We start from the raw sequence: 25,524 nt of genomic DNA, 5'->3' as shown, positions 1-25,524 counted from the left end.
ACATTAAAAACTGGTTAAATTCATTACGAGTGCAGTCAGTGCAAACAGAGCGGATTATTTCCTGATCTGAAGTTCGAAGCAGATATTGAAGCTCCGACGTTCATCTTTGTTTATTAATTAAATATTGTTTCGATCCATCAGTAGTCCAGTCGGAGGTTAGGTGCAGCTATTTGCTGCTGTGTGTCTTAAACAATTTTTTAACTAGTTTTTAATGTCAGGCTGCTAATTTACTGGCAAATATGACGCTGTTTTACTCCTAGAACTGACTTTAACGCCGGTGTCTCACCGCCGTGAATCTCACAGCACGTGGCTGCAGACAGAATACACAAGCCTGAATGCGCCCCTCCGCCCCCCCAGAGCTATCAACTACATTTGTAGATCAATTACAGCACATCAGACACCTTTGTCTAGCAGTGACTCTGCTCTTCAAATTTAAGAAAAGGCTGGAAGTTCAGCTTTGAGGGTCTTTAATTCACCTTTATGCCAGTTTCTCCGTGTGTTTCCACAGACTAATAGAATGGACCGTCACCAGATTCCAGATGACAGCACAATGGCATTTTTAAGACCAATTAAGTTTAAAGTGGGTTATTTCCGATGCCAAATAGTTAGGAAATACTGAGATCAGTCAGTCAAACTTTGTTAATAGAATTGTTGAAAGTTCCTTATGTTTTGCTACGTAATCACCGGTGCTCCTACAGTCTGCTATACCATCTGAGAGCAGCTCAGTCAGAGCCGGGACTTCGGTGACGCCCCTTGACAACCGTTTTCAGGGGCCGTAGGCCCGAGTGCCTTGTGAGGGTGCTCCTCTGGTGGCGGAGTGCGGCATGACTGCCGGCCAGACTGGTGGCTTTTTTTCAGCGATATTAATATGAATATTAACCAATATTAATATGAATATTAATCCATATATAAGACGCACCGGATTATAAGGCGCACTATGGGTTTATGCGAAAATTTTAGGCTTTTCGGTGTGCCTTATAGTGCGAAAAATACGGTACTCCACAGCGTGGCTGGTAGAAAGGGTATAAAAGAAGAAAAACTAATGACATGGCCTCCTTTTTCACCTAATCTGAACCCCATAGAGAACCTGTGGTCCCCCATCAAACGTGAGATTTACAAGGAGGGAAAACAGTACACCTCTCCGAACAGTGTCTGGGAGGCCGTGGTTGCTGCTGCACACGTTGATCGTGAACACATCAAAACACTGACAGAATCCATGGATGGCAGGCTTTTGAGTGTCCTTGCAAAGAAAGGTGGCTATGTTGGTCACTGATTTGTTTTTGTTTTGTTATTGAATGTCAGAAATGTATATTTGTGAATGTTGAGCTGTAATATTGGTTTCACAGGTGAAAATGTGCAATTTCCTCCGGGATTATTAAAGTATCTATCTAAATAAGTGATTGAAATGGGTATTTGTTTTTTGTTAAGTTGCCTAATAATTATGCACAGAAATAATCACCTGCATACACAGATATCCTCCTAAAATAGCTAAAACTAAAAAAGCCCCACTCCAACTTCCAAAAATATTCAGTTTTGATATTAATGAGTCTTTGGGGTTCATTAAGAAAATGGTTGTTGTTCAATACTAAAATTAATCCTCAAAAATTCAACTTGCCTATTAATTCTGCTCTTCCTGTATACTGCATCACTTTCAGTTGGACATACAAAATGTAATCAACCAAATTTCAACTTGTGGCAGAAAGTTGGAGCTGCAACAGAGTGGATGGATGAAAAGGTTATTGTACTGTTGCTACTATTCTTGAGAAAAATTAAAAGCAAGCCAATTATCTTTCCAAAAGACAATAATTCCACTTGAAAAATATCATTATGAAATTCAAACTCATCACTTTAAAGATCTTAATGGCTTCACAACCTACAAGATTGCCCACTGACGATGGTCCATGGACTGAATTGATGCCGTCTTCTTCAAAGTAGTTTCAAGGATGAGTGCTTCACACAACTTTACAAAAACGATTATATAATGATTTTTGTCAAATCCCAAGATCTGAGTAGTTCTGGACCTTCTCCCTACTAATAATTTCCACACCTCAATTTAAACCCTTCTTATCTCCTTCAAGTAAAGAATTTTTCAGTACATATCTTGCATAAGTTTGCACAGCACTGAATCAGAACTTTTAAAAGTTTTAAATGACATCTTTTTAATGACCGACTCTGGTCATTGTATAGTACTTGTGCTCCTCGATCGTTGCGCAGTGTTTGATACAGTGGACCATGATATCATGATTGCTCTTTTGAAGAAGTGGGTGGGCAATCGTGGCACAGTACTTAACTGGTTCAAATCCTACTTATCGCAGTGAACCGTCTGTGTCAGTCTCAATGATTGTGTGTCCTCCACTGCTCCACTCTCGTGTGGGGTAGCACAGGGCTCTGTGCTTGGCCCTTTGTTATTTTCCTTGTACTTACTCCCACTCATCACTATCTCGAAGGAACATGGCATTTCATTTCACTGTTATGCTGATGACTGCCAGATCTATGACTTAAGAAGTCAAACTTCCACAGTGTTAAGTCTGGATATCATTGAATTTTCTTAATTTTGACGAAAAAAAGACTGAAGTCCTGGTCTTTGGTAGCACTTCTGGAATCCCCATAGTTGATCTGGATTGGTTGACACAAAACCACAAAACAAATGAAAATGTTGGTGTTAAAAGTGGGCATGGCGCTTAAATTTGACAGCCAGATTAAGGGAGTAGTGAAGTCAAGCCTTTTCCAGTTGAGGCAGTTGACAGAAATCAAACCAATTTTACAGAAAAAAAATTTAGAGATGATAATCCACGCCTTCGTGACCACTCTGCTGGATTACTGTAGCAGACTTTATGTGGGGTTAGTGGGTCCTTCGTGGCCCGCCTTCAACAGGTTCAGAATGCTGCTGGGCGTCTATTAACAGGTACAAGAAAGTATGGGCACATTTCACTAATTTTAGCTTCACTGCACTGACTGTCCATACATTTTAGGATTAAATTTAAAATCATTTTATTTGCTTTTAAAGCCTTAAATGGCTTCACTCCAGCCTACCTCCCTGAGCTACTTCACCGATACACTCCCAGTCGCTCTCTCAGGCCAGCTGACCAGCTGCTCCTCACATCGTGCCATCAGTTCCAATGCTTTTATCTCTGTTTTTAACCCTGCTGTGTCCAGCCAGTGTCCCTTCTGTCCCCTTCGTGAGACAGTCTTTCATGCTTTTAGCTGGGCTTGCGCTAGCCATTCACCACTTCGCCATAGGTGAAGTGAATTGCAGATTGGCTACAAGGTTTTTAGACTGTGTAGCCACAGTGGCGTTCTTATTTTTACGGAAAAAAGGCTAAAACTTACAACTTTTTCGCTGACGGAATTTAGCCGAAGCATGCCGACGGAAATAGCCGAAGTGACCCGAACGCTCCAGATCATTAAATATGCACTCGGGTCATGACCTCCTTTCGTCCAATGAAACACAAAAATATTGTTTTTTTCCAAGCTGAACCCGCGAATTGGTGTAAGACAAGGCGAGGACGATCGATGAAAAGAATCTAGTGTTTTATAGTAGAGTTTGTGTTAAAATCCTCATTAATAAACAAATGGTGAATGCTGAGAGGGGGGAGGAGTGGAGACAGACCGATCAGAAGGTAAATGAAAGATATTATCAATACTTGTCTTAGACTTTTGATCCCTATGACCAGCAGGAATAACCAGTAAAATTTACTAGTAAACATTGACTAATATTTTGTATGACTGTATCTTCACATAGTGAATGCAAGTTTTCAATTCTTGAATCTCACATTTATTCCTGCATAAAGTAGGACAGAAATAAAGATAGTTCAGCTTGAACTGTTGACTTAAGTGTATTTTTGTAGGTAAACTGAACAGAAAATTTTGCCCTCAGAATGCACCAGAATGCAGGAAAACAACCCCATTTTCTAAAAATGCTTAAAACTAGAATTTGGTTTCTATAAAATGACAAAAGACCTCTTCTGAAGCACTTTAGTGCTTTCATCTAATGTAAAATTGTAAAATGTTTGAATGTGATTAAAGTGTTTTTGCAAAAATAAAAAAACAAATAAAATAAATCCTTACACAAGATAAAGCCAGGCTGAAGCTCAGAGGGGAACACACATTTTCTGTAACAGCTCCAAAACTATGGAATGGACTGCCGCTGCATGCCGGTCAGGCTTCGTCACCGTCTCATTTTAAATCACTTCTTAAAACGCAATTCTTTAACCTGGCGTTTGATTCCATCTAGAGCAGTGGTCCCCTAACTAAGGCCCACGGGCCGGTTCCGGCCCGTCTCCACATTTGGATTTTTTATTTGATATTTTATCGCATTGTCTTCATTGTTTTATGGTGTATCTATTGTGTTGTGTGTTTATTGACACTGTGGCACTTTGTTTAAATTGTGCTATATTAAGTGGATTGGATATGTTCAGCAGTAACAGCAGTTGCAGTGATGATTGTGGTCATCGGAGTACAAAGACAAGCTTGTTGTCTAGTGAACGTGTCTGTGTGCATATGACTGTGTCTGTGTGAGTACTTCTGCACTATGCACGCCCCCACAGATAGCAAGAAGGCCCAGTCTTAGAGTTGTTAGAGTTGTCTCTCTAACCCCCTCCACTCCAAAGCAAACTGAAAACCAAACAGCAGCACACACCCTCCTTCAAGGCCCCAGCAGCATTCCTCTGAGCTGACGAACACCACACACAAAAACCACACACACACACACACACACACAAAACCACACACACACACACACACACACACACACACACACACACACACACACACACACACACACACACACACACACACACACAAAATGTATAATATAAAACATAATATTAATGTGGTATTTATTCACTACTTTATTGAGTTGGTTTTTAAAGTTGCACTTCCAAGTATCTTCCAAATAAGATACCACTTAATATTGTAAAATTGTGATATAAATAATAAATTTCACTTTCTGTGTAAATTCAATTAAAACTGTTTATATTTAGCTATACAATGTTCCATGCCTCATTTAGGTATTTCTTTAAATAAACTATAGCTGATATTGATCTAAATTATTCATCTAAACATTAGAAATATCATCAAAAAATGACACAATATTGCAACCTTTTGAAACAGTATGCCTAGAAGAATGATCAGACATCACATGCATCCAGGTTAAGCCATTGAGCTTTGAACCAGTATTTTTTGGTTTATTCCATTAAAAATTTTAAAAAACAACAAGTTTGTGTGACTCAAACTTGACTTATAGAGATATCACTGTGCTATCAAACTACTCAAGCTATGACAGGAATTCTGTGACTGCCATTAGAAAAACAGACTATATACAGACAGACAACACACATGAACTCTATGTGACTTGTCTAGTATCGTGTCGCTGATGAACAATGCTGTCTACGATGACTCAGGTGAGATACCTGACATGAAAACTGCCTAAATTAGTGAGAGTGCTTATCAAATGCTGAGCAAACAAGGATTTTCCAATACAAAAAAACAAAACAGATCTAATTCTGAAAGAATCAGTTCAATTATTTTGATAACATGATTTTCATGTGTAGTGCTGAGATTATTTAGACTTACAAACTTCAGTGGCTTTATGTTCCAGATAAGACGTTTAAAAGATGCAGTTTATGTTGTCTAGTTCTAGATAATCAAAGGTCAACTGATCGATCAACTGATCAAAGGTCAACTGATCGGTCAATAAATGGGATCATAATGATACATAACCCACTTCTGCTTGTGGAATCCAATACTTCAATACTATTATGCTACATTTACACAGGACCATTTCTTTTTGTCATTGTCCTTCAGTACCTCAGTCATGTGTTGCCCTGTCGAAATGTCATTGTCAGTCATGGCTCAATTCAACAGATTCCACATTCAAACAAAACTGGGGATTCCTAGAGATTGGAAATGGATTGGAGATTGGAAATCTTATGCCAGTACTGGTCCAGCATGTCTCATATTGTCACTGCAGCCAGCTTTTACCTGTTGCGAAAGTCCATCAAGTGCAAAACAAGTGGTCTTCAACTTACATTCGTTTTAAGAACATTCAGACATAAAAACAAATGCGTGCCGCCACATCCGACTATTGTCCTGCAGTTCCACTTTCTGCCACAACCCCCACGGGAGCAGCACCACTGCGTTCATACAACTCCATCACTTGTCTCCCCCTTTTGTTGTTGTCTCTGTGAGCAGCTAAGAGCGTCACGGTTCGTACCGTGGACACTGTGCAAAGGCTAGTGAAAATAGAGGTAGTGGTGACCATCTTCTGATGACAACTCTGCCTCTGACCAACAATAAGTCCTCCCTCGTCTTCCTCTTCCTTCACACTAAAGGTAAGCCATGTGTTGTATGCTCAAGAACCATAGAGTGTACTATAAAGAGGAAAAGAGTGGGGATCCACGTATCTATCGCAGAAAAACGTTATTGATAAAAATAAGTACCCTGGAAATTTAGCCCTGCTGTCATTCACAACCCCAACTTCACTGCACAACTGATTTATAAATAAAGTTGACTTGAGTGTTGTTGTTGGATGTGCTAAAAAACTGGTGGAGAGTTCTTTGAATTGTCTTATTCTTCTCTGAGAAGAATAAGCAAACAGTAAACTAATCTGAATTCAAAGCAAAAGTTTGAATTACAAGTGACTCAACGATAGATATTGGATTCTTTTAATTTGATTACGTGTTTTTTCCTTATTTATTGTACACTGATTCGATATTTAGTGCTTTTATCGCTTTTCTAGGGATTTTAAGAGTCCAGTATTTGTGGGGAAGATATGTTACGTCGGGTGAAATGACAAAAAATTGATTATTTTTCGTGTTTTTTTTAAATGGACGTATATTTGAGAATGACTTAACTCGAAATGAAATTTGCTTGTATTTCACTTTTTTATGATCTGTTTTTTTTGTTGTCAAATTGTCCCTTTGTAGGAGGTAAACGTCGTGGAACCGTTTTCCGGTTAGGTTCCTGCTGAGTTAAATTCCAGTGGAAAAAAGGTTCAGCTTAAATGCATCATTTCATCTATGACTAGGAGACAGCAGCCAAATTTATAGTTCCTCAGAGTAGCCTTGTATATCTTACTTATCCGTGACCAAATCCTATTACAGTGATACAGAGCTCCAGAGTCACCTCTTTAGCAAAAAGAGGAGTATGCTTAAAATACAGCGCAGGTGTGTTCTTCTTTGCTGCCCTCCTCCCTGACTGCCATTTCATCACATCTTTTATTTGTTATTCAGACTCCTTCACTCACTCCTTCCTGCCCTGACTTGCAGCAGTGTGAATCAGACCACTGTCTTTTCCCATGAGGGACATATGCAGATGAGACTAAAGCAATAACCATTGATGGAACAAACTCAGAGAAAGTCAAGGAGGTAGGAGAGAGGAATCTAATCCCCCAGGCTATATGAAAATACACATCACATTCATACATAAAGCAAACACCTTACCAGCAGAAAATCCCAGTGCAAAAGTAGTTAGACACTAAGGGTAGACATTTAAAACAAAACTCCTGATTACAGTGTTTCACCTAGATAATTTTTCAGCAGCGGCACTGTTGATCCTGTGTCCATGGAGATCTGAGTCAGAATAGCATAAAAATATAATACCTTAGAATTAATATAGACATAATAACTTGTTTGTTTTTGCATCATAATACAGTACATAGCGTTTTATAGTTCCCATCATTTACTATCATTATACAGTACAGTAATCCCTCGTTACTCGCGGTCAATGCGTTCAAGGACCACGCGCAAAAAACGAAATTCCGCGATATAAAGACAAACTATTTTGTTATTTACAGTAATTTAAACGTTTATGAACCCTCCCCATACTGATATTAAACCACCTTATATCTGTATTACCTTTTCCCACACTCTAGGAGTGTGGGAAAATGTACTACAGATATAAAAAACACTTTCGTTTTCAAGAAAAGTCGCAGGAGGAACCGTGTGTCAGAACGCAGTGCACACATGGATGCTGTGAGCCAATAAAATTGCGCGCACGGTATCACCTGATGACCTAATAAAAATCTGCGATGTATTAAAACCGTGCATCTTGAAACGCGAATAAGCGTGGAATAACTGTGCATTCAGTCTTCAGGTAGTAGTTTATCTGAAGGGTACTATGAACTCACCAAACTCAGCCACCTCCAGTTATACTACCAGGAAGCAAGTCTTCCTGGTAGCAGGAAGACTTCATCTGTGAATCCAAGGTCATTGTTTCATTCTACCAAGCAACACCAGAACTACACCTCATCTTCCTGTATATATTCCTTTTAATTTTTAAGGGATTTACACCATGTTGCCATATCGTGTTTCCATGATGGGTGAAAGTAAAAGTTTTCTCGTTTTGGACGCTGCAGTGAGAGCGAGGAGTTCAACCCTGCTAGGTTCTGTTGGGTTTCTTTGTTTAGGGGCTTTGAAATGTCTGCTGATACGCTATACAAATAATGGTTGATTATCATCATGTCTCCGAAAACGATGCAAAAGTTGGAGAAAAAGCATGTGACAGTGAGTGCTTTCTTGAATATAGAACAATCAAAAGTTAATGAAGCGAAAGAGACAGATATTACTAAAAGATATTACTGAAATTTGTGTGGAGAAGGCTCTGTCAGCTTGGTGCAAAATACAGCATATGAATTAAAGGGAAAGAAAAACTATTGAGTAAAAAAAAAAAACTGCATCACATCTTTCTTTATTTCTAAAACCGTTTTTTAAATGACTACCAGGCTTTAACATTTTGATAAAATATTTAATTTTACTCTTTTCTTTTTACTTAAACACTTATGTCGTTATATAATAAAATCATTAAAATTAACAGTTTGTGTAGTTTTTATATTGTACTACTGGCAAAACTCAATCCTTGTTTTACCACTCCTTTTACCACTACGGCCCATGTTTGTGGAACAGTTTTCCTGAGGATCTGAGGAAAACAGACTGTGGACATTTTTAAAAGCAAACTCAAGACCCACCCTTTTAACTTGGCTTCTAACTAAAAATGTATTTATCTATTTCAAATGTTATTATTATTATTACTTTTAACCTTTTAGACTAGCTTTTAATTGAAAGTTATATTTTCTTTTAATGGAATTTTATTTCTTTGATTATTTTTACCTCTTTAGTCCGGCCTCTAACCCCATTTAATTTTTTTAATTACTTTTATTTGTTGAATTTTGATCTATACAGTCATCTTTTATCTCCATATCGATTAACCCCTCTCTAGTGTTTCCTCACTTCAAGGTGAAGAGTGTAGGACAGCATTTCCTCTATGTTGTGACCTCAGTGTTTTCAAATTAGTTGTGTGTGTGTGAACGTAGTGAATAAATACCACATTAACATTACGTTTTATAATATACATTTTGTGTGTGTGTGTGTGTGTGTGTGTGTGTGTGTTGGGGATGAGGGGGGATATTTCTAGTGTAAACTGTTTTTATGGTTTTATTTAGGTTACTCACTTTGTATGAAAAGCGCTTTATAGATAAAGTTTGATTGATTTCATGAATGAATGAATAACTTTATGACTCAAAGAAAGAAACAGAATGTATGTACATGTAGACATAGGTCACACACACAAACTTCACAGCGCTTTCTTCGCAGGGAGTCACCTCCCGGATAGAAAAAGTGTCGGTTACAGCTTTCACAAATCAAAGCAGACCCGGCGTTCTCAAAAAACTTCACTTTGGCCGCGTTTTCGTCCCGGATATCTCGTTGTCGTGTGGACGAAAGGCGTAACCGCTACAAAAAGTGTCGCTGGCCGATGCCTTATGCCATATTGTTCATGTGATTCCTTCTGGCAGATGTGCCGTAATAGTGGGTGGAGTTTAAACGGGACACTGAGGTTTTCAAGTGAGCTTATTCAAATATATATATATATATATATATAAAATATATTATATATATAATATATATATAAAATATATTATATATATAATATATATATAATATATATTGTATATATAATATATATATAATGTGTGTACATATATCGGAGATTTTTAAATTTTATATACATATATACGTATATACTGATATATATATAATCTTTTCTTTTTTCTCTTTTTTTTAAATCTCCGATGTAGTGAAGCCGCGCATCTTGAAGCACGAATAAGCGAGGGAATACTGGAATAACATTTTCCTGATTTGACACCACGATGTTTAGAGAAGGCCTGAGAATAACCAACAGTGGAATTTTAAATACATAATGGTAATTTTTCAATGGAAATTTAAATCAACCTGTAGTCTAATTCTCATTGTTGTTGAACCAATCTGACTTTCACCCTCGACTCCTGATTTTATGAATTTTTCATTTCAATGTAGAAGAAATGTAGTTATTGTGTAGTCACAGTAAAAACACTTGAGATATTTACTGAACAACAAATATATCTGAAACAGTTGGCTTTCTTTTACAAATGCGTTGAGTGGAGTTGTAAATAACCTATCAAAAGATCATTTCACGATTCTATGGGCTACTCCACCTCACACTCACCCACGGTGTGAAACTAGCACCTGCCCAAGACCAGGTAAAATTTCTGAATATCATTGCTTAGCACTGGTCTGCTGCTACTGGCCTACAGTTTTCAACTTCTTTAAAAAGTATGCAGTAATATATGGGGTGGAGAAACTTGAAAAAATTAAAACCAAAACCAAAAGAGAAGACAGAGGAGGAGACACACATACAAAAGTCATTTTTGTTTATCTCAGAGGTTTGGTGATAAGAGAATCTCAAGAGACTGGTCACAGTATGATGCATTCATTCATTCTGTGTGTTGCCAGTATGGCAAGGAAAAGCATTGACACAAGTTGTTTATCATTGGAAACAAAACCATGAAACTTAAAAACATCTGCGACCATTAGTGCGGACTTGTCACAACTACTAGGGTCAGTTGGACCAAAGTGCATAGCACTGAGGCAAAAAAAGTTAACTCAATATATTTTCAAAATAGTAAGTTATCTTTTCATTAAATATGTTGGCTTATTTTATGTATTTTGTTTTCCTTTTCAATAAGTTCACTCCAAGTCACTTTAAAATCACTAAAAAACTATCAGCCTTATTGGTTCAATTTTAATGATGTCGAAAAAATATTTTTCTGTTGCCATTTCTGGTTCCTGAACTGAAAGAAGAGGGTGATCATCTATGGCGGAGAGTGAGGAGTCACATGAAGACAATGTAAATTAAATCATGAAGCATCTAATGTCCTGCTCTGGGACCAATTCCGATCAAATTCGTTGCTAATCTGGATTGACTGATTGATGGATTGGTTCATTTTATTTTATTTAACTGCTGCCGAGTTAAATTCTAGTTGAATCCCTGAATAGTTTCATTCTTAAACAAGGCAGTCAGAGACTGCAACATCCCGCGACACCCCTTAAGTCAAAATGCTACCCTGACCTACATATTTTTGTGCCTCTGGCTGCCTGAAAATGTTGCTTTTTGTTTTGCGATTATATGTCATCAGGTTTCACAGATGTGTACCTAAAAAAAGGTATGAAAGTGAAAATTTTCCACAGTCATGTTTTGAAAGTGAAGTCTCTGAAATGAGATACGAGAAGGAAAAGAGGGAGGGTAGGTCAAAGCCACAATGGCACAACTGCTTGTTGTTGAGTCACTAAAGCTCAAACTGACTGGAAACTAAAAACTATGTTTACTGATTTTCAGAAAAATAAAAACTACCGTGACCTAAAGAGGGAGTACAGCATCAATCTTCAAGTGACAGACAAAACCTGTCAAACGTTAAAAGGGCTTTGTTTTCAGAGTATATAGGAAATGTGTGTAAAAATACAAGTAACCACTTTGTCTATCTCCGGGGTTAGAGTATGGGGACATGTTGACATACAGCCCACATGAACCACACAAACAACCAAAACGTCAAAAATAACAATCCCTTCCGAACTGTCCCAACTATGATACCATGACCCTAAACCAGAGAAAACCACACTATTTTGAGTATCAGCTTATCTTATCAAAAGCCGTAAACATCAAGTGCTTTTCTCCATCTGGTAAGCTAACAACTTTTTTCACGGAAGTTGGACAAATGAAACAGCTCCTAAATTTAAATTTAATTAAAGCTTACTCTCCTACTTATTTTCAGGAATTATAGAATAATCATTTTATCAATCAAAAATGCCTGTCACAAATTCTCAGAGCCTCAAGTGATGTTAAATTTAATTTTTTTTGTTAAAGTTACAGTCGACAACTAGTTCTCATTTAAAATAAATGACTATTAAAAGCCACACACCATTACATTTAAGAAACAGGAACTAAGGTAGGTTTGAAATTTTGGACCCACTGGACCATGTCACTGTGATTGTTCTTGCACTGTTATACCTTTATGCTAATCTTTCTTACCAAACTCCATCGTTTCAAGTTCATGGTAAACCATTTAAAGCAGGATTTAGCTTCGGGTGTCATTCGTCGAACAGACGGATGAACTTCAGTATATGTCGCTACATGAGGATATTTTTCAGTAGAAACACTTCTATGTGTGCCTCAGTCTGCGATGGGAATTTCAATTTCGGCAGAACATTGACTGACTTCAGTCATTTTAGTTCTTCCAGTAAAGTGAATGTTCATTACTGAACATGTTTCTTTGTTAGCATGTCATGAATAGGACACATATTATACACAGAAACTGATTCAAAAGTGGACAAACTACCTGGACTTGTATTGACTCTTTGTGTCTACATTTCTTGCAAACTGGGTATTTACCCATGAGAATAAATTTATATTGGTTTTTCAGATAAGTAGTCCCTCTAATATGTGTTTTCTGAATCAGCTGTGCAGATAGAATCCAAAATCATGAACCTTACTTGAAACTCTTCCAGTAAATAGTTGAGCTGATATTCCACCACCTGATGCAACTATTGACTCAATGCAAAGTGCCTGCTTCCTTCAGTGCTCAGCATCACATTAAACCATCATCAAAAGGGTAGTAATGAATCTATTCAAGGGAGTTCATGTATCAGAGATAGGACTGGAGCTCCCCGTGGGCACGCCTGAACACGCAGGCTGCTGTTGTCAATGAGCCAGAACACGGGGGAATTAATAGAAGCAGCAGCTCTCCAGGGACAGTGTTAGCCCACACTGACAGCCAGCTCTGATCTAGGGTCATCTTAATGCACTCTTCCTCTACACGAGTGGTGAGAAATACGAAACCTGGATCATGGCAAATGTTATTCAACTTTCTGGGTAGACTTAACTGTGAACACTGGCCCATGCCTGTGCAAGCTGTGATATGCACACTTGTGGCTATCAAGAATGTGGGTGTGCCCTGTGTGGGGTTCAATTTTCATCTGACACACACTATGCTATTAAATCTATACTAGGAACACGAGCTTTTGAGATTTTGTAAACACAAACAACAGTTTGAGGAGTTTGTTACTTTCAAATTAAGAAAATAGGAGAGCTAAAAATTATTTAAAAAGTTACCTTACACACTGTCAGTTTAAGGGTTACAGCTGACTGAAGCTACTGCAGTCTATGACATCTTACTTTCAACAAGAGAGTCATTTTTCTTCTTTATTGAGAGGTACTGATTCAGCTTCATAGTGACTCTGGTGAGACTGAATATTGTGTCACTCTTAAAATGCCATCTATAACTTCCTACAGCCCATTAAGGTGTATTGTTGTTGAGTTAAGAAACAATTCATTATATGTGTGACAAAAATAAAAACCTGGTGCCAATGCACATTTTGTTAAAAATATTTACTGCTAATAAAACTGCAAAATATTTGAATGATCGTTGATCATAGCTGTTCTACCCTTACCGATATAATACACATGCACAAAGTTTAGCTGGTTAAGATTAAAAATTAGGACTGCGTGTAAAGGATGCTAGTGTATTATATGCAGCTATAAGACAAAACCTTGGGATCCACATACTGCTGGAAACAGCTACATCTCCTGTGAAGACGTCTGTTTACCATCAGCATCTACAGGCTCCTTCCTGCCTGTCAGTCTGTCATGAAGGTAGGAAAAGCTTGCTTAAAACAAAACTGACCCCCCCAAAAAAATTTTTTTAATAATAATCCACGAGTAGTCACGTGATACTGCATGTCTGCCCTGATTTTGTGTTGTCAATACTGTCTGGATGGAGGAATGACAGCAGTGGAAGGAGAGCCGCGGCTCCACAGGCTCGCCCACGCTCCAGCCCGCAGCGCTAGAAAGCGTCCCAGATTAAGGCCAAGTTATATAACTTGAACTCAGTTTGTGTGTTTGCGCTGCATGTGCGGCGATGGATTGACAAGGCGCAAAACAAATCCTCCCCTTGATACAAATCCGTATCAGAATATGTACTATAATCAATGTGACAAACTAGTCTGAAGTGTTTCCAGTGACAGTACGTGTAACGCTGACGTTACACGGCAGCTAACGTTACATTCACTGACGGGCTCGTCTGCTAGCTTGAATCGTTCAGCATCGACTCGTTTACTGCAGGATAACAGATTCAGAAAAACACATGAAATACCGAACACAACCGAGTGGAAATACAAACTACATTGTAAAATAGGTTTTACCGTGAAGGTTCTTCCTGCCACAGTTAGCAAACACTCGCACAGACCCGAGTTCCATCAAACACAGCCGGATTTCATGATGTTTGTAAAATGAGCGACCGGGATGCTGACTTTATGTCCGCCGTCAGCTCGAACCCTCCTTACCGGGGTATGGTGATGCATTTGGTGTTGATATTCTGGGTGGTGATGGCCTTCTCCAGTTCGTCCAGTTGTCCCGTCTTCTTCAGCTTCTTCACCAGACTTTTCACCGCCTTTTCGCACCATTTCTCCTCCTGTCCGTTCTGTTCTCCCTTCTTCCAGCCCAAAAGTCTTTTGACAATGGGGGGAGTGAAAGGCAAAATTGACATGTTGAGTTCTGTTTAAGTCCTGCCAGTGTCGAGAAGTCCGTGGGTTTGCACGAAACACGATGGCAGCGGTTCTCAAAAGGTCCGAACTTGTGGAGAAAATCTTGTTTTAGCAACAGACGAATCGCTGTTTACTAAAAACGCCGCACAAATACCTGAAGTTAAATCCTCCAGTTTGAGCGCAGTCGAACTGTCGGTCTGGAGCTCAGCACTGATCTGCGCACCGGTAGTCTGGTGCGGTGTGGGTTTAGTGTTCCTCCGCCTGGAAACCTAGTTCCATCTATACTTCATCACACCTGGGATAGCTGAATTGCATTCAAACCCAGGCCACCCCAGAATCGCGTATTCAACGAGAGCAAAGTTTAATCACAGCAGTGAAACTACTCTGTTGGCGTTATTTCCTGATGTTCAGTAAAGTTTTGTTGTTTTCAGAGTCATCCGCGTTGAGGAGTCCGCCGGCTGAAATCTGCTAGAAGTCTGCATCAAATGCAAATGCGGGAGCTGCTGCTGAGGGTCTATTCAGACTGCAGACTGCAGACCTGTGGAGGCCCAGTCTGAGCAGCTGGACAAATGAGCCGCGCTGATGTTGCACAATCCCCGCCTTTCACTGCTGTCGCTTAGCTGATAAAATTGCATTGTTCTGTCACAATCAAACGCATGCACAGATCCCTTGATTTGGTTGTGTAATGCCCTGCAACTCAGTTTTTTGCAGCTCAGAGTCAATAAACAGTATTTGTTCTGTTTCTGTGTGTAAATATATCTACCATAAAACGCAGGGGTATTTTCTAAAAAGTAAAGGAAGGAATAACTATTTCTATAGCCAAATATTCCTTGTTTATTTTTTGTGAATCTTCTTGAAAACACCCCAAATTAAATCACCCATCTGTTTCAGTTTATGTATGCAGCATAATTATAGCCCAAAGTAGTACATGAAGCTTTTACCTCCTTATTTTTCTTGACAGGGTAAAAAAGGTCAAGGTTTTTAAATATGAGATGAAAATACTGATTTTCTATCTTTTGGATTTTATTTTTGGATATGCACACGCTCAATTATCCAATATGCAGTCATGTCGCTTTTATTGCAAAGGGATGCATTCAAGTGAGTGTTTATTGCACAAAGACTTACAGGCTTTGGCATTCTGCATCATCAAGACCAGAACCCAGTAATTGCAGGGTTGTTTCTCACCACATGGGTAAATAACTTAGGAGTCTCTGTGAGATGGAAGGTGATAAAAGTCATGAATACATGTAGGAGCTGAGCCACAGACTTGCCTGAGCTTGTTAAAGATACAAACATAGACCGCCCACTCAACAAGGTAGCAGTTTGGTTTGCAGGGTGACTCATGTATTGAAGCCACAACTAATGTATACACTCATATGCATATGGATAAACATATGCAACACCCTTCACGCACAAGTCCATCTGACACAGACACACACACACACACACACACACACACACACACACACACACACACACACACACACACACACACACACACACACACACACACACACACACACACAGACACACGTGATGTCAAAAAGTCAAAGTACCAGATGTACAATAGAGTGTGTGAACACAGCTGACTTCACCACAGAGAGAGTGATAGTGGGACAGTTTTGTGTGCAGAAGTGGGTTATGTATCATTATGATACCATTTATTGACCGATGAGTTGACCTTTGATCAGTTGATCGATCAGTTGACCTTTGATTATCTAGAACTAGACAACATAAACTGCATCTTTTAAACGTCTTATCTGGAACATAAAGCCACTGAAGTTTGTAAGTCTAAATAATCTCAGCACTACACATGAAAATCATGTTATCAAAATAATTGAACTGATTCTTTCAGAATTAGATCTGTTTTGTTTTTTTGTATTGGAAAATCCTTCCTTGTTTGCTCAGCATTTGATAAGCACTCTCACTAATTTATGTAGTTTTCATGTCAGGTATCTCACCTGAGTCATTGTTCATCAGCGACACGATACTAGACAAGTCACATAGAGTTCATGTGTGTTGTCTGTCTGTATATAGTCTGTTTTTTTAATGACAGTCACAGAATTCCTGTCATAGCTTGAGTAGTTTGATAGCACAGTGATATCTCTATAAGTCAAGTTTGAGTCACAGAAACCTGTTGTTTTTTAAAAGTTTTAATGGAATAAACCAAAAAATACTGGCTCAAAGCTCAATGGCTTAACCCGGATGCTTGTGATGTCTGATCATTCTTCTAGGCATACTGTTTCAAAAGGTTGCAATATTGTGTCATTTTTTTGATGATATTTCTAATGTTTAGATGAATAATTTAGATTAATATCAGCTATAGTTTATTTAAGGAAATACCTAAATGAGGCATGGAACATTGTATAGCTAAATATAAACAGTTTTAATTGAATTTATACAGAAAGTGAAATTAATTTTTTTATCACAGTTTTACAATTTTAAGTCATATCTTATTTGGAAGATACTTGAATGTGCATCTTTCAAACCAACTCAATAAAGAACGTAGTGAATAAATACCACATTAACATTAGGTTTTATAATATACATTTTGTGTGTGTGTGTGTGTGTGTGTGTGTGTGTGTGTGTGTGTGTGTGTGTGTGTGTGTGTGTGTGTGCATGTGGCAGCCTTTGTTCTTCAAGCTTCAAAAGAAAGACTTTACTGCATTCAAAAGTGGTCCTCAAACTTGGCTTCCTTATTTGTAGGTGCTTGAAAGAGCTCTAAAAACTGAGAGCTCTGCACAAAGAAGACAATGACTGGATTTCTATTTCTAAACACCAATTTTATAGCAAACCTAAGAGAAAGGAGAGAAATATTTGGAATGAAGGTTCCCAAAGGGCAGTAAATGTTCAATCATTTTATTTTTATAAATCTAATTTAAAATGATTTATATCAACATTGCTGATTCTCGATTTTCCTGTTTTAAAAGTTTGTACTTAAGCAAATAGTATTGTTGACCAGTGGGTACCATTTTGGAACTGTATGAGTGTACAGGCAAATTGACCTGTGTCCAGCAGTGTGTAGTTTGTGCTAAAAATACAACTGTCCTCGGGCTCAGCAGGACAGACCTGCTTCTTTCATCTATTTTAGTTACAGAGCAACATATTCTTTAAACATACTGGGAACAATTTCTTGATTTTAACAACCAGAACATATCTAATTAACAGATTGACACTAAAATCTACTCAATCAGAAAACTTATTAACTGCAAGAATGATTTATTGCATATTAGCTCATTTAAGCTTCCTTATCTCTGTTACTCCATTATGGACCTTAGCAGCTCTTCACTGGTGGTAACAACTATGTTCACGACTGTAAACACAACTCTTTCTGTCGGTGTGCTGTGCAGGCAGCTTGAGGAAGAAGGCTGGAGGCGTGTGCTGCCATGTGTCACATGCTCAGGCCCTGCTACCCTCTCAGCACCTGTTTACGCCCCCGGGGACACGACTGGCCAAGACAGCTGGTTTGTTTTGGAGAAGTGTGGGGTGAGACAGGGCAGATATGGGGGTGCAGGATGGGGGATGAGATTACAGATGGCCCTGAGTAGATGGGGGGTAGGATGGAGGGGTAAGAGAGGTGGGGGGGTCTTCTGTGAGAAGAATTACAGAGCACAAAAGGCATGTCAGCAAGGCTGAATGGGCAGCGACCACAGAGAATCCGATGGATGATAATGACATTGTGCTGGCTGCGACCTCAGGGGACTTGGACCGGGGAGTTTGGGAGAGTGTGTGGGGGTGTGTCTGATGTCAGCTGGCGTCCCACTGCAGTCCTGACAAAGAATAAAAGCAGTTGGTCTCTGGACGGATGTGATGAGTACACGAAGGACCCATGATGGCCAACGCTGAAGCTGAAAACAATAATACTGAGAGAGATAATGTTTTAAAACAAAAAAACTGAATTAATCAAGGATATTAAACACTTAACTTCCTGGAGTATATTGAAAACTTTACCTATGTACCACTGTCACAGTTAACTACTGTACTATTGCTTACATTTTATATAGTCACATTTTATAAAAAACAATATTATAATTCTTTGATATATTAAACTCCTATGTAACTATTAAACACATTTGTGCACATTATCATATGAATGTCATCAACAATGGCACTAACCAGTGGTTTTGAGGTGTAAGGTAAAAAGTTCAGTATTTGCCAGTGCAGTACTGTATCACAAAAATGTGAACGTTGTTTGCTCTTGAACTCCCATCAGTTTACGTTATTATTCACGCCACTGGTTTATCTACTCACCACTCACTCACTACTTTTCTTTGAAGGGCTGCTTGGATTGGAGCCCATTCCAGCAGACATAGTGTAAAAGGTGGGGTACACCCTGTAGCAGTTGCCAAGTCATCACATGGCCAACACATCAACCAGTTCAGAGTCAGCAGTTCACCTGTGCTGCAGCTGGAGGAAGAGTCGGGGTCATCCCCTGATGGTGACACGGGGAGAACATCTACATTCAGGCGACAGGTCTGTTTTCAGTCCTAACTGATGTGGCACTAACAACCACCGCACCACCATATGGCCCATCATGCATCAGGGCTGTTACATGTCAGCTGCTTGACATGGAGCAAACTACCATTACTTTACCATTACCATTACTCATTGGTATTTTAGTTTAAAGCAGTTAACAAAATTTATATCATTGGCTGCTTTGTGAGTAAATGGAAGGGAATTCGGAAAGTAACAAGCTAAAATATATATTTAGTTCAGGAAAATCTAATACTAGAACCTATACAGTCATACTCTGAATTTAAGGTACATAAATGGAAAGATTTTAGAGAAATAATAGAAGTTTAGCTCTGCGGTGCACCGGCGTCGCACCCAGAATGTTGAATGAATGAATGAATTAATGAATGAATGACTTAACGAATGAATGAACGAATGAATGAACGAATGAATGAATGAAGTTTAAAAAAGAGTACGTAACATAATAACTATAAGATAGATGGATAGACATCATCCCTTTACAATTCTTGAAAATGGCTTTAAGTCTCTGATCCAAGTTCAATATTTGAACCCGCAGTATTATATATATTATATTATATTATATTATATTATATTATATTATATTATATTATATTATATTATATTATATTATATTATATTATATTATATTATATTATATTATATTATATTATATTATATTATATTATACAAGTGGGAATAATAATAAAGCAATAATATCAGAATTGGTTTGTTTTTTCTTTTTCTTCGCCGTCACAAGAAAACAAACCGCTGTATTTGACCAAGTCGTAACGGCTCTGTGAGTGTGGGACGTACGAACGCGCAGACGAAGGCCATTACGGTCAAGCCATCTGGGTAGACGCCGGCTTCGTGAGTTTAGTCCTGGTGAATAAAGCATCAGGGTTCCCCACACGACAACCTGAGGTCCATCACAAGCAAAGGAATATAAACCGCTACGTCTGACGAAGCCAAAACGGCTCCGTAAGTGAGAGACATGGACAAATGTGAAGACTGGAGGTAACTCGGCTAGCGGCCAGAATTCTGGGTAGACACCGGAAACGTGACAGCGTCTTCAAGTGAGCTTATTCAAATATATATATAGACTAGCGGGATACCATGGAAATACCATGATAAAACAATAATTTCAGACTTCATACCAAACATATGAAAATAGTAAATAGCTACCTTGTTCTATGAAGCTAACGCTACACTGCTAACGTGGAGAGCTCCAACTAATCAATAGCCAACTGATGCTAGCCGAGCTTTTGCAGAAACACAACGTGAGACACGGCGATGTCATGTATGCTAGCGCATATTCCTTCTAGATTACTTTACAATCTGAACAGTGATTTCTACATTTTATTAGAACAATAAACGTTGAAGTTTTTGATGATGTAACTTTCCAGAGTTGGAAACATCCTGTTTTCGAGTGTTGGACACCAGGAACCAAAACCAGCAGGACGTCCATTACGTTGCCGACGCCATCCTGACCTCCGTTGAGTCTGTAATCTTGAGGAGCATTAATAAACTCTGTCTGCAGCAGAAACACAACTGGACGGTCTGATGATGTTGTCTTGTTGTTTTGGACATAGATTGGTTGTTGACTGCGTACATGAGCAAGGCTGGAAGGAAACTTAATAAATGTGCAAAGCGAAGCTTCGATCTAATCCTTTTTAGTCGAGTTTTGCCCATTTTTTTGACGACGGCACCTCAACATTTAGAAAAGTTTTCATCCCCTGCTGTTTGCAAACGGCCGGACGTCGCAAATATAAGTTTCCTTTTTGGCCAAAGCAGCCATGGTGTAAACGGCCATACTTTTTGTATACCCCACATTCATTGGCTCTGGCTAAGTAGTACTTCTCTTTTTATGACGCAGTCCTTTCCTCTCTTTCACTTGGAGTTTCACTCAGAAATCTTTGCCGTTTTCTGTGTCGTTCCTGCTGTTTGGACTCTCTGCTCAAAAATATGAAAATTGTTGGAACAGTTGTGACACATTAAAATTATGTTAATTGGGAAGTCCATGTATAGTTATTTCTACTCCTAACATAGCAGATGCCTTACACCATATTGTTCATGTAATTCCGTCTGGCAGATGTGCCGTGATTGGATGAGAGCTTGATTGACAGGTAGTGGGTGGAGTTGGTGACAGTGTGACTGCGTTAGACTTTCAAGTGAGTTTATTCAAATATATAGGTGTGGAGATTATAATATATTATCATGTGTATAGTGTGAAACCTTCACCCGTGTTTGCTCTAGAAAAACATATAGCAATGAATTAACAGCTCTGGGCAATCTTTTGTGTTTATATAATACTGATGTCTTTAGAAGCTGGCTGAATAAGTCAGCAGCTCTTGACAGCTCCCCCAGTCTTTGGAGCGCACCTTCTACTGTAGGCTCGTCATGACAACCCACCCCAGGCCCTCATTTACGCCTTCGGTGCTTTAAAAGGACGCTGCTTTCCCTTCTGTTTCCACTGCTGTTTGCACTCCCTTCAGAAAACACCTCCTTTTCAGATTTATGTCTGTAACTGTGTGTTTATATGGGACCATTGTTTATCTCAGATAATCCACTTAAGCAAAGGAAACAATTCTTGGTTCACAGGTCTTTGGAGGACAAAGCTTTTGAAACTCTGGGCTCTTGCACAACTCACTGCGCTTTGAATAACAGGAAGACAACTCTTTCTTTTTGAGTGTAATTGCCTGTCACTCAGCAAAATCTTCCTGTATGAATGCAACTCGCATATGAAGGTAGACTTTCTTAAAATTATTCATTCATAATTCTTATTAGTTTAACTTTCTATTACAATGTTAAACACATCACACTCACATTCAACATCTATTGGTCCCATATATCTGGAAAAGGCAATACGACACACTGCCTGATAGTGCAATTATGTGGTTAGATCTTAGGTACTGAATCAATACAAGTCATTAAGTCAACAAGTCAAGTAAACATACAGCTACCTATCCTACCGGGAGGACTGCAGCCACCAGTGTGTGTTAAAATATGTGTTCCATTGCTCTGTGCTTCACGCTGACACACAATTGACCTCTGGACCTCATGATACCTCCATCCGTCCCATGATTTCATATATTCTGACAACAAGACAAAACTAAACCTAAGCAGATTAACAAACAAAAACGAGAAAGGAAACTAATGTGACACACAGTAGAAACATACTCACAAAAGACATAATGTCCTTCAATCTTTTTAGCTCTAAAAATAAAAGAAGAAGGGATTACTATCTGGGTTTTGCCACACTATACACACTCTCATATTGAAAATCAATTTGTGGCTTAATTCCTGACATTTTGGGGAAATTATTACCAAATGAAAATGCTCCACATTTTAATATTGTGAGATGTTACATTTCAAAATAAAAGGTCAGGGTGGCTTTGTGTTTTACATGGAGTAAGAACAGTAAGAACTGTCCTGGAGTCATGGGTGTACATATTTGTAGTTTTTTCTTTGTACAAAGTTTTTATTTGTTTGTTTTTTTCAGTATCTGTGGATGAATTGTTTAAAAAAATAAAATGTAATTATAAATTTTACTTTCTTACATGAGGCTCATTTCAACTCATTTAGTCCTCCAGTCTAAAATTATACTAGACAGATAAGTCAAGTTTGTTCAGAAACACCCAACACTGTCATTACACCCAAAGGCAGTTGTCCCATGATAATGTGACCCCATGATGTGACGGTGAGGTCATGGTGGTGTCCTTATTGAACTCACAGTTGTTCAGATGGTGATGGTGATGGTGGTTGTCTCCAGGAACTATCTTAAAAATGTGATGATTTCCAACCCTTCCATTTGGTCCAATGTCACTGCTGAAGAGTTCACATGCAACTGACAAAATGTTCAACGTTCAAAAAGGGAGAATATAATTCCCAACTCAATCTTTTATCCAGATCCACTCCAAAATGTCTTGAGGTTCTCTTTGCCACATACCCCACCCTTCCACTAAGTTCCATGGACATACGTCAAGCTGTTTTTGTCACCCTGCTAACATCCAGTCGACCAAACAAACCAACAAGCGCTGGCAAAAGCAGTAATGACATTACTGACTGTTCTTAGTGTCGCTTCTGCTGTGGCTTTGTGGCAGCAGAGCTTCAGCAGGAGTACGTTTAAATTTTGTTTTTCACAAAGGGATGAGAGGGCGACCCTCGGAGGGAAGGGGTCAGCGTGGCTGCCCTGTAGTGACACAATGGACCTTATGACGAATGGGACAGCGGTCATATGTTTGTTGATCATAAGCGCTGTGTGACTGCTGACTCCACTTCTCCCTCACACTACATGAACACGCGACTCACAGCGCAGGTAGGCCTACTTCATTCCTCATGCTGTCATAGTAACCATAATCCTTCCAGCCCGGGTGAAATTAGTTCCTCCACTTAAGCTGTGACTCATCACATGAAACGACAGCCCCAGAGAAAACCCAGTGTTCCTGGTTATACAACAACATCTTGTCTTGCAGTGCAGTCTGAGGCTCCACTGTCATGACTTACCTCTGACTCATGACTCACTATAAATGGCTGTTGGTCAATCCCTGTGAGACCAAATTTCCTGTTGTTAGCATGCCTGCATAATCTCATTGATAGCAGACAGGATATTGAGTTGAGGTCATTCAGCTGGGGATGGTGTGCAAAGGTAAGGGGCACAGAGCGTTTCACCAGATATGAGTCATTTGGTATCATTTTACAACATGGCCTCTATCAGAGCACTTGAACAATAAACCGCTGCAGGATGTTGATTCAGCTGAAGTTAAAACCCAATGAGGTTTACAGCAGCATCAGGCTGTAAGATTAATCCAACTGTAATGAACTCCAACAAAACAGCGTGTTTACTGGTGGGCCTGCTTCAGTGCACATAGATGTCATTACAGTCCTCCTCTTTTGTCATTTCTTCATCTTATTAACATCTGACGGCAAGAATACATTAAGCCTCTTTACCAGCAGCATATATGAACTCAGGCATGATGTATGAACGCCCTCCTATCCTCCACCAGAGAATAAATGTAGTTCAGTACATCTACAAATGAGCTCTAAGGCATCATCATCATCATCATCATCATCATCATCATCATCATCATCATCATCATCATCATCATCATCATCATCATCATCATCATCAGGTGTACAAAGCTGTGGCTGAGGTTGTGTTTTTATCTTTGTATGCTTATTTATTTGTTAACAGCATTACACAAGAATCTGCTGGAAGTGTCATTTTATACTTTTAGCTGTGGGCCCGAAAGAAGTGAGCACCTTCAAAACTGCATTCACATGATCGGCACCCATGACTGAACGGTTTTCCAAGAAACCTTCCAAAATGCTGGAAGGAAGAACCATGGGCCAAGGACGAACCAATGTGTTTTGGTACATATCTGAATGAGGACGCACATCCAGGAATTTTTACCCAATGTCTCTGGGTTTATTCCTTTAACAATTTTCTACATTACTCCTAATATCACCAATTTCACTGAATCTGTTGTCATGAAACTGGAACGTGATCCAGGAAATTGTTTGGCCTTGGCTGAAGAAGTCATTTTCTGAGGTATATTCAAGTAAAGGTTTAATAGTTTTCAGGTGTTAACACTATCTTATGTTTAACTATTTTTTTCTCAACCTATCATATGTAATGTTATCTATTTATTAATTCAAAAGTCAACGAGAAGCTTAAGAAGCTATTCTTTTGAACTGGTATTAGGATTCCAACATCTACATTAATACAGCAACTGTCTGCACACAAAGCAAACCAGGTTCTCTAAATAATTCAAAGTAATAATAGACATCACAAGATAGCAGACATTATGAGTCTGGTGTTTTTTCTTTTGTGTTCGTTTTTCCACTCCATCTTAGTTTCTTTTTTTTTCAATGTGAATTAAAAGATACTTTAAACATTTCAAAGAGTCAAGGAAAGGAAACTTTTTAATGACATTTACTTTACCGTCATTCATCATTAGCATATAAACTTAAAAAAAATATAAAAGCAGAAAAGTATGATATAACAGAACCGATCAAAGTTAAATGTAATATCAGTTTAATCTAACAAATGCATTAAACTATTGTATTATTATGGATGTCACTATGGTTAAGAACACATTTTACACTGCTGTGTTATGAAACACTACGTAATGTTTTATGGCTTTGTGTATGAAATCTGTTCGACTTTTAAATTCTGGAGTAAGAGTCTCCTCCACTTCTCTGA

At 38.7% G+C, this 25,524-nt stretch overlaps 1 protein-coding gene across 1 annotated transcript in view; it reads right to left on the bottom strand.

The window, feature by feature from the left end:
* Positions 1–15,417, bottom strand: part of LOC137594267 (mothers against decapentaplegic homolog 3) — a 40,143-nt gene extending 24,726 nt beyond the window's left edge. The window contains exon 1 of the mRNA XM_068313642.1: positions 14,649–15,417. Coding sequence (XP_068169743.1) covers positions 14,649–14,851 — 203 coding nt within the window. The 5' untranslated portion in view covers positions 14,852–15,417. The remainder of the gene's footprint in view (positions 1–14,648) is intronic.
* Positions 15,418–25,524: the final 10,107 nt, after the last annotated feature.

The sequence above is a fragment of the Antennarius striatus genome, chromosome 1 (assembly GCF_040054535.1).
Source record: "Antennarius striatus isolate MH-2024 chromosome 1, ASM4005453v1, whole genome shotgun sequence".
In the NCBI taxonomy this organism is placed as follows: domain Eukaryota; kingdom Metazoa; phylum Chordata; class Actinopteri; order Lophiiformes; family Antennariidae; genus Antennarius; species Antennarius striatus.
The sequence above is the reverse complement of the archived record's forward strand: the minus strand, read 5'-3'. Positions and strand labels throughout refer to the sequence as shown.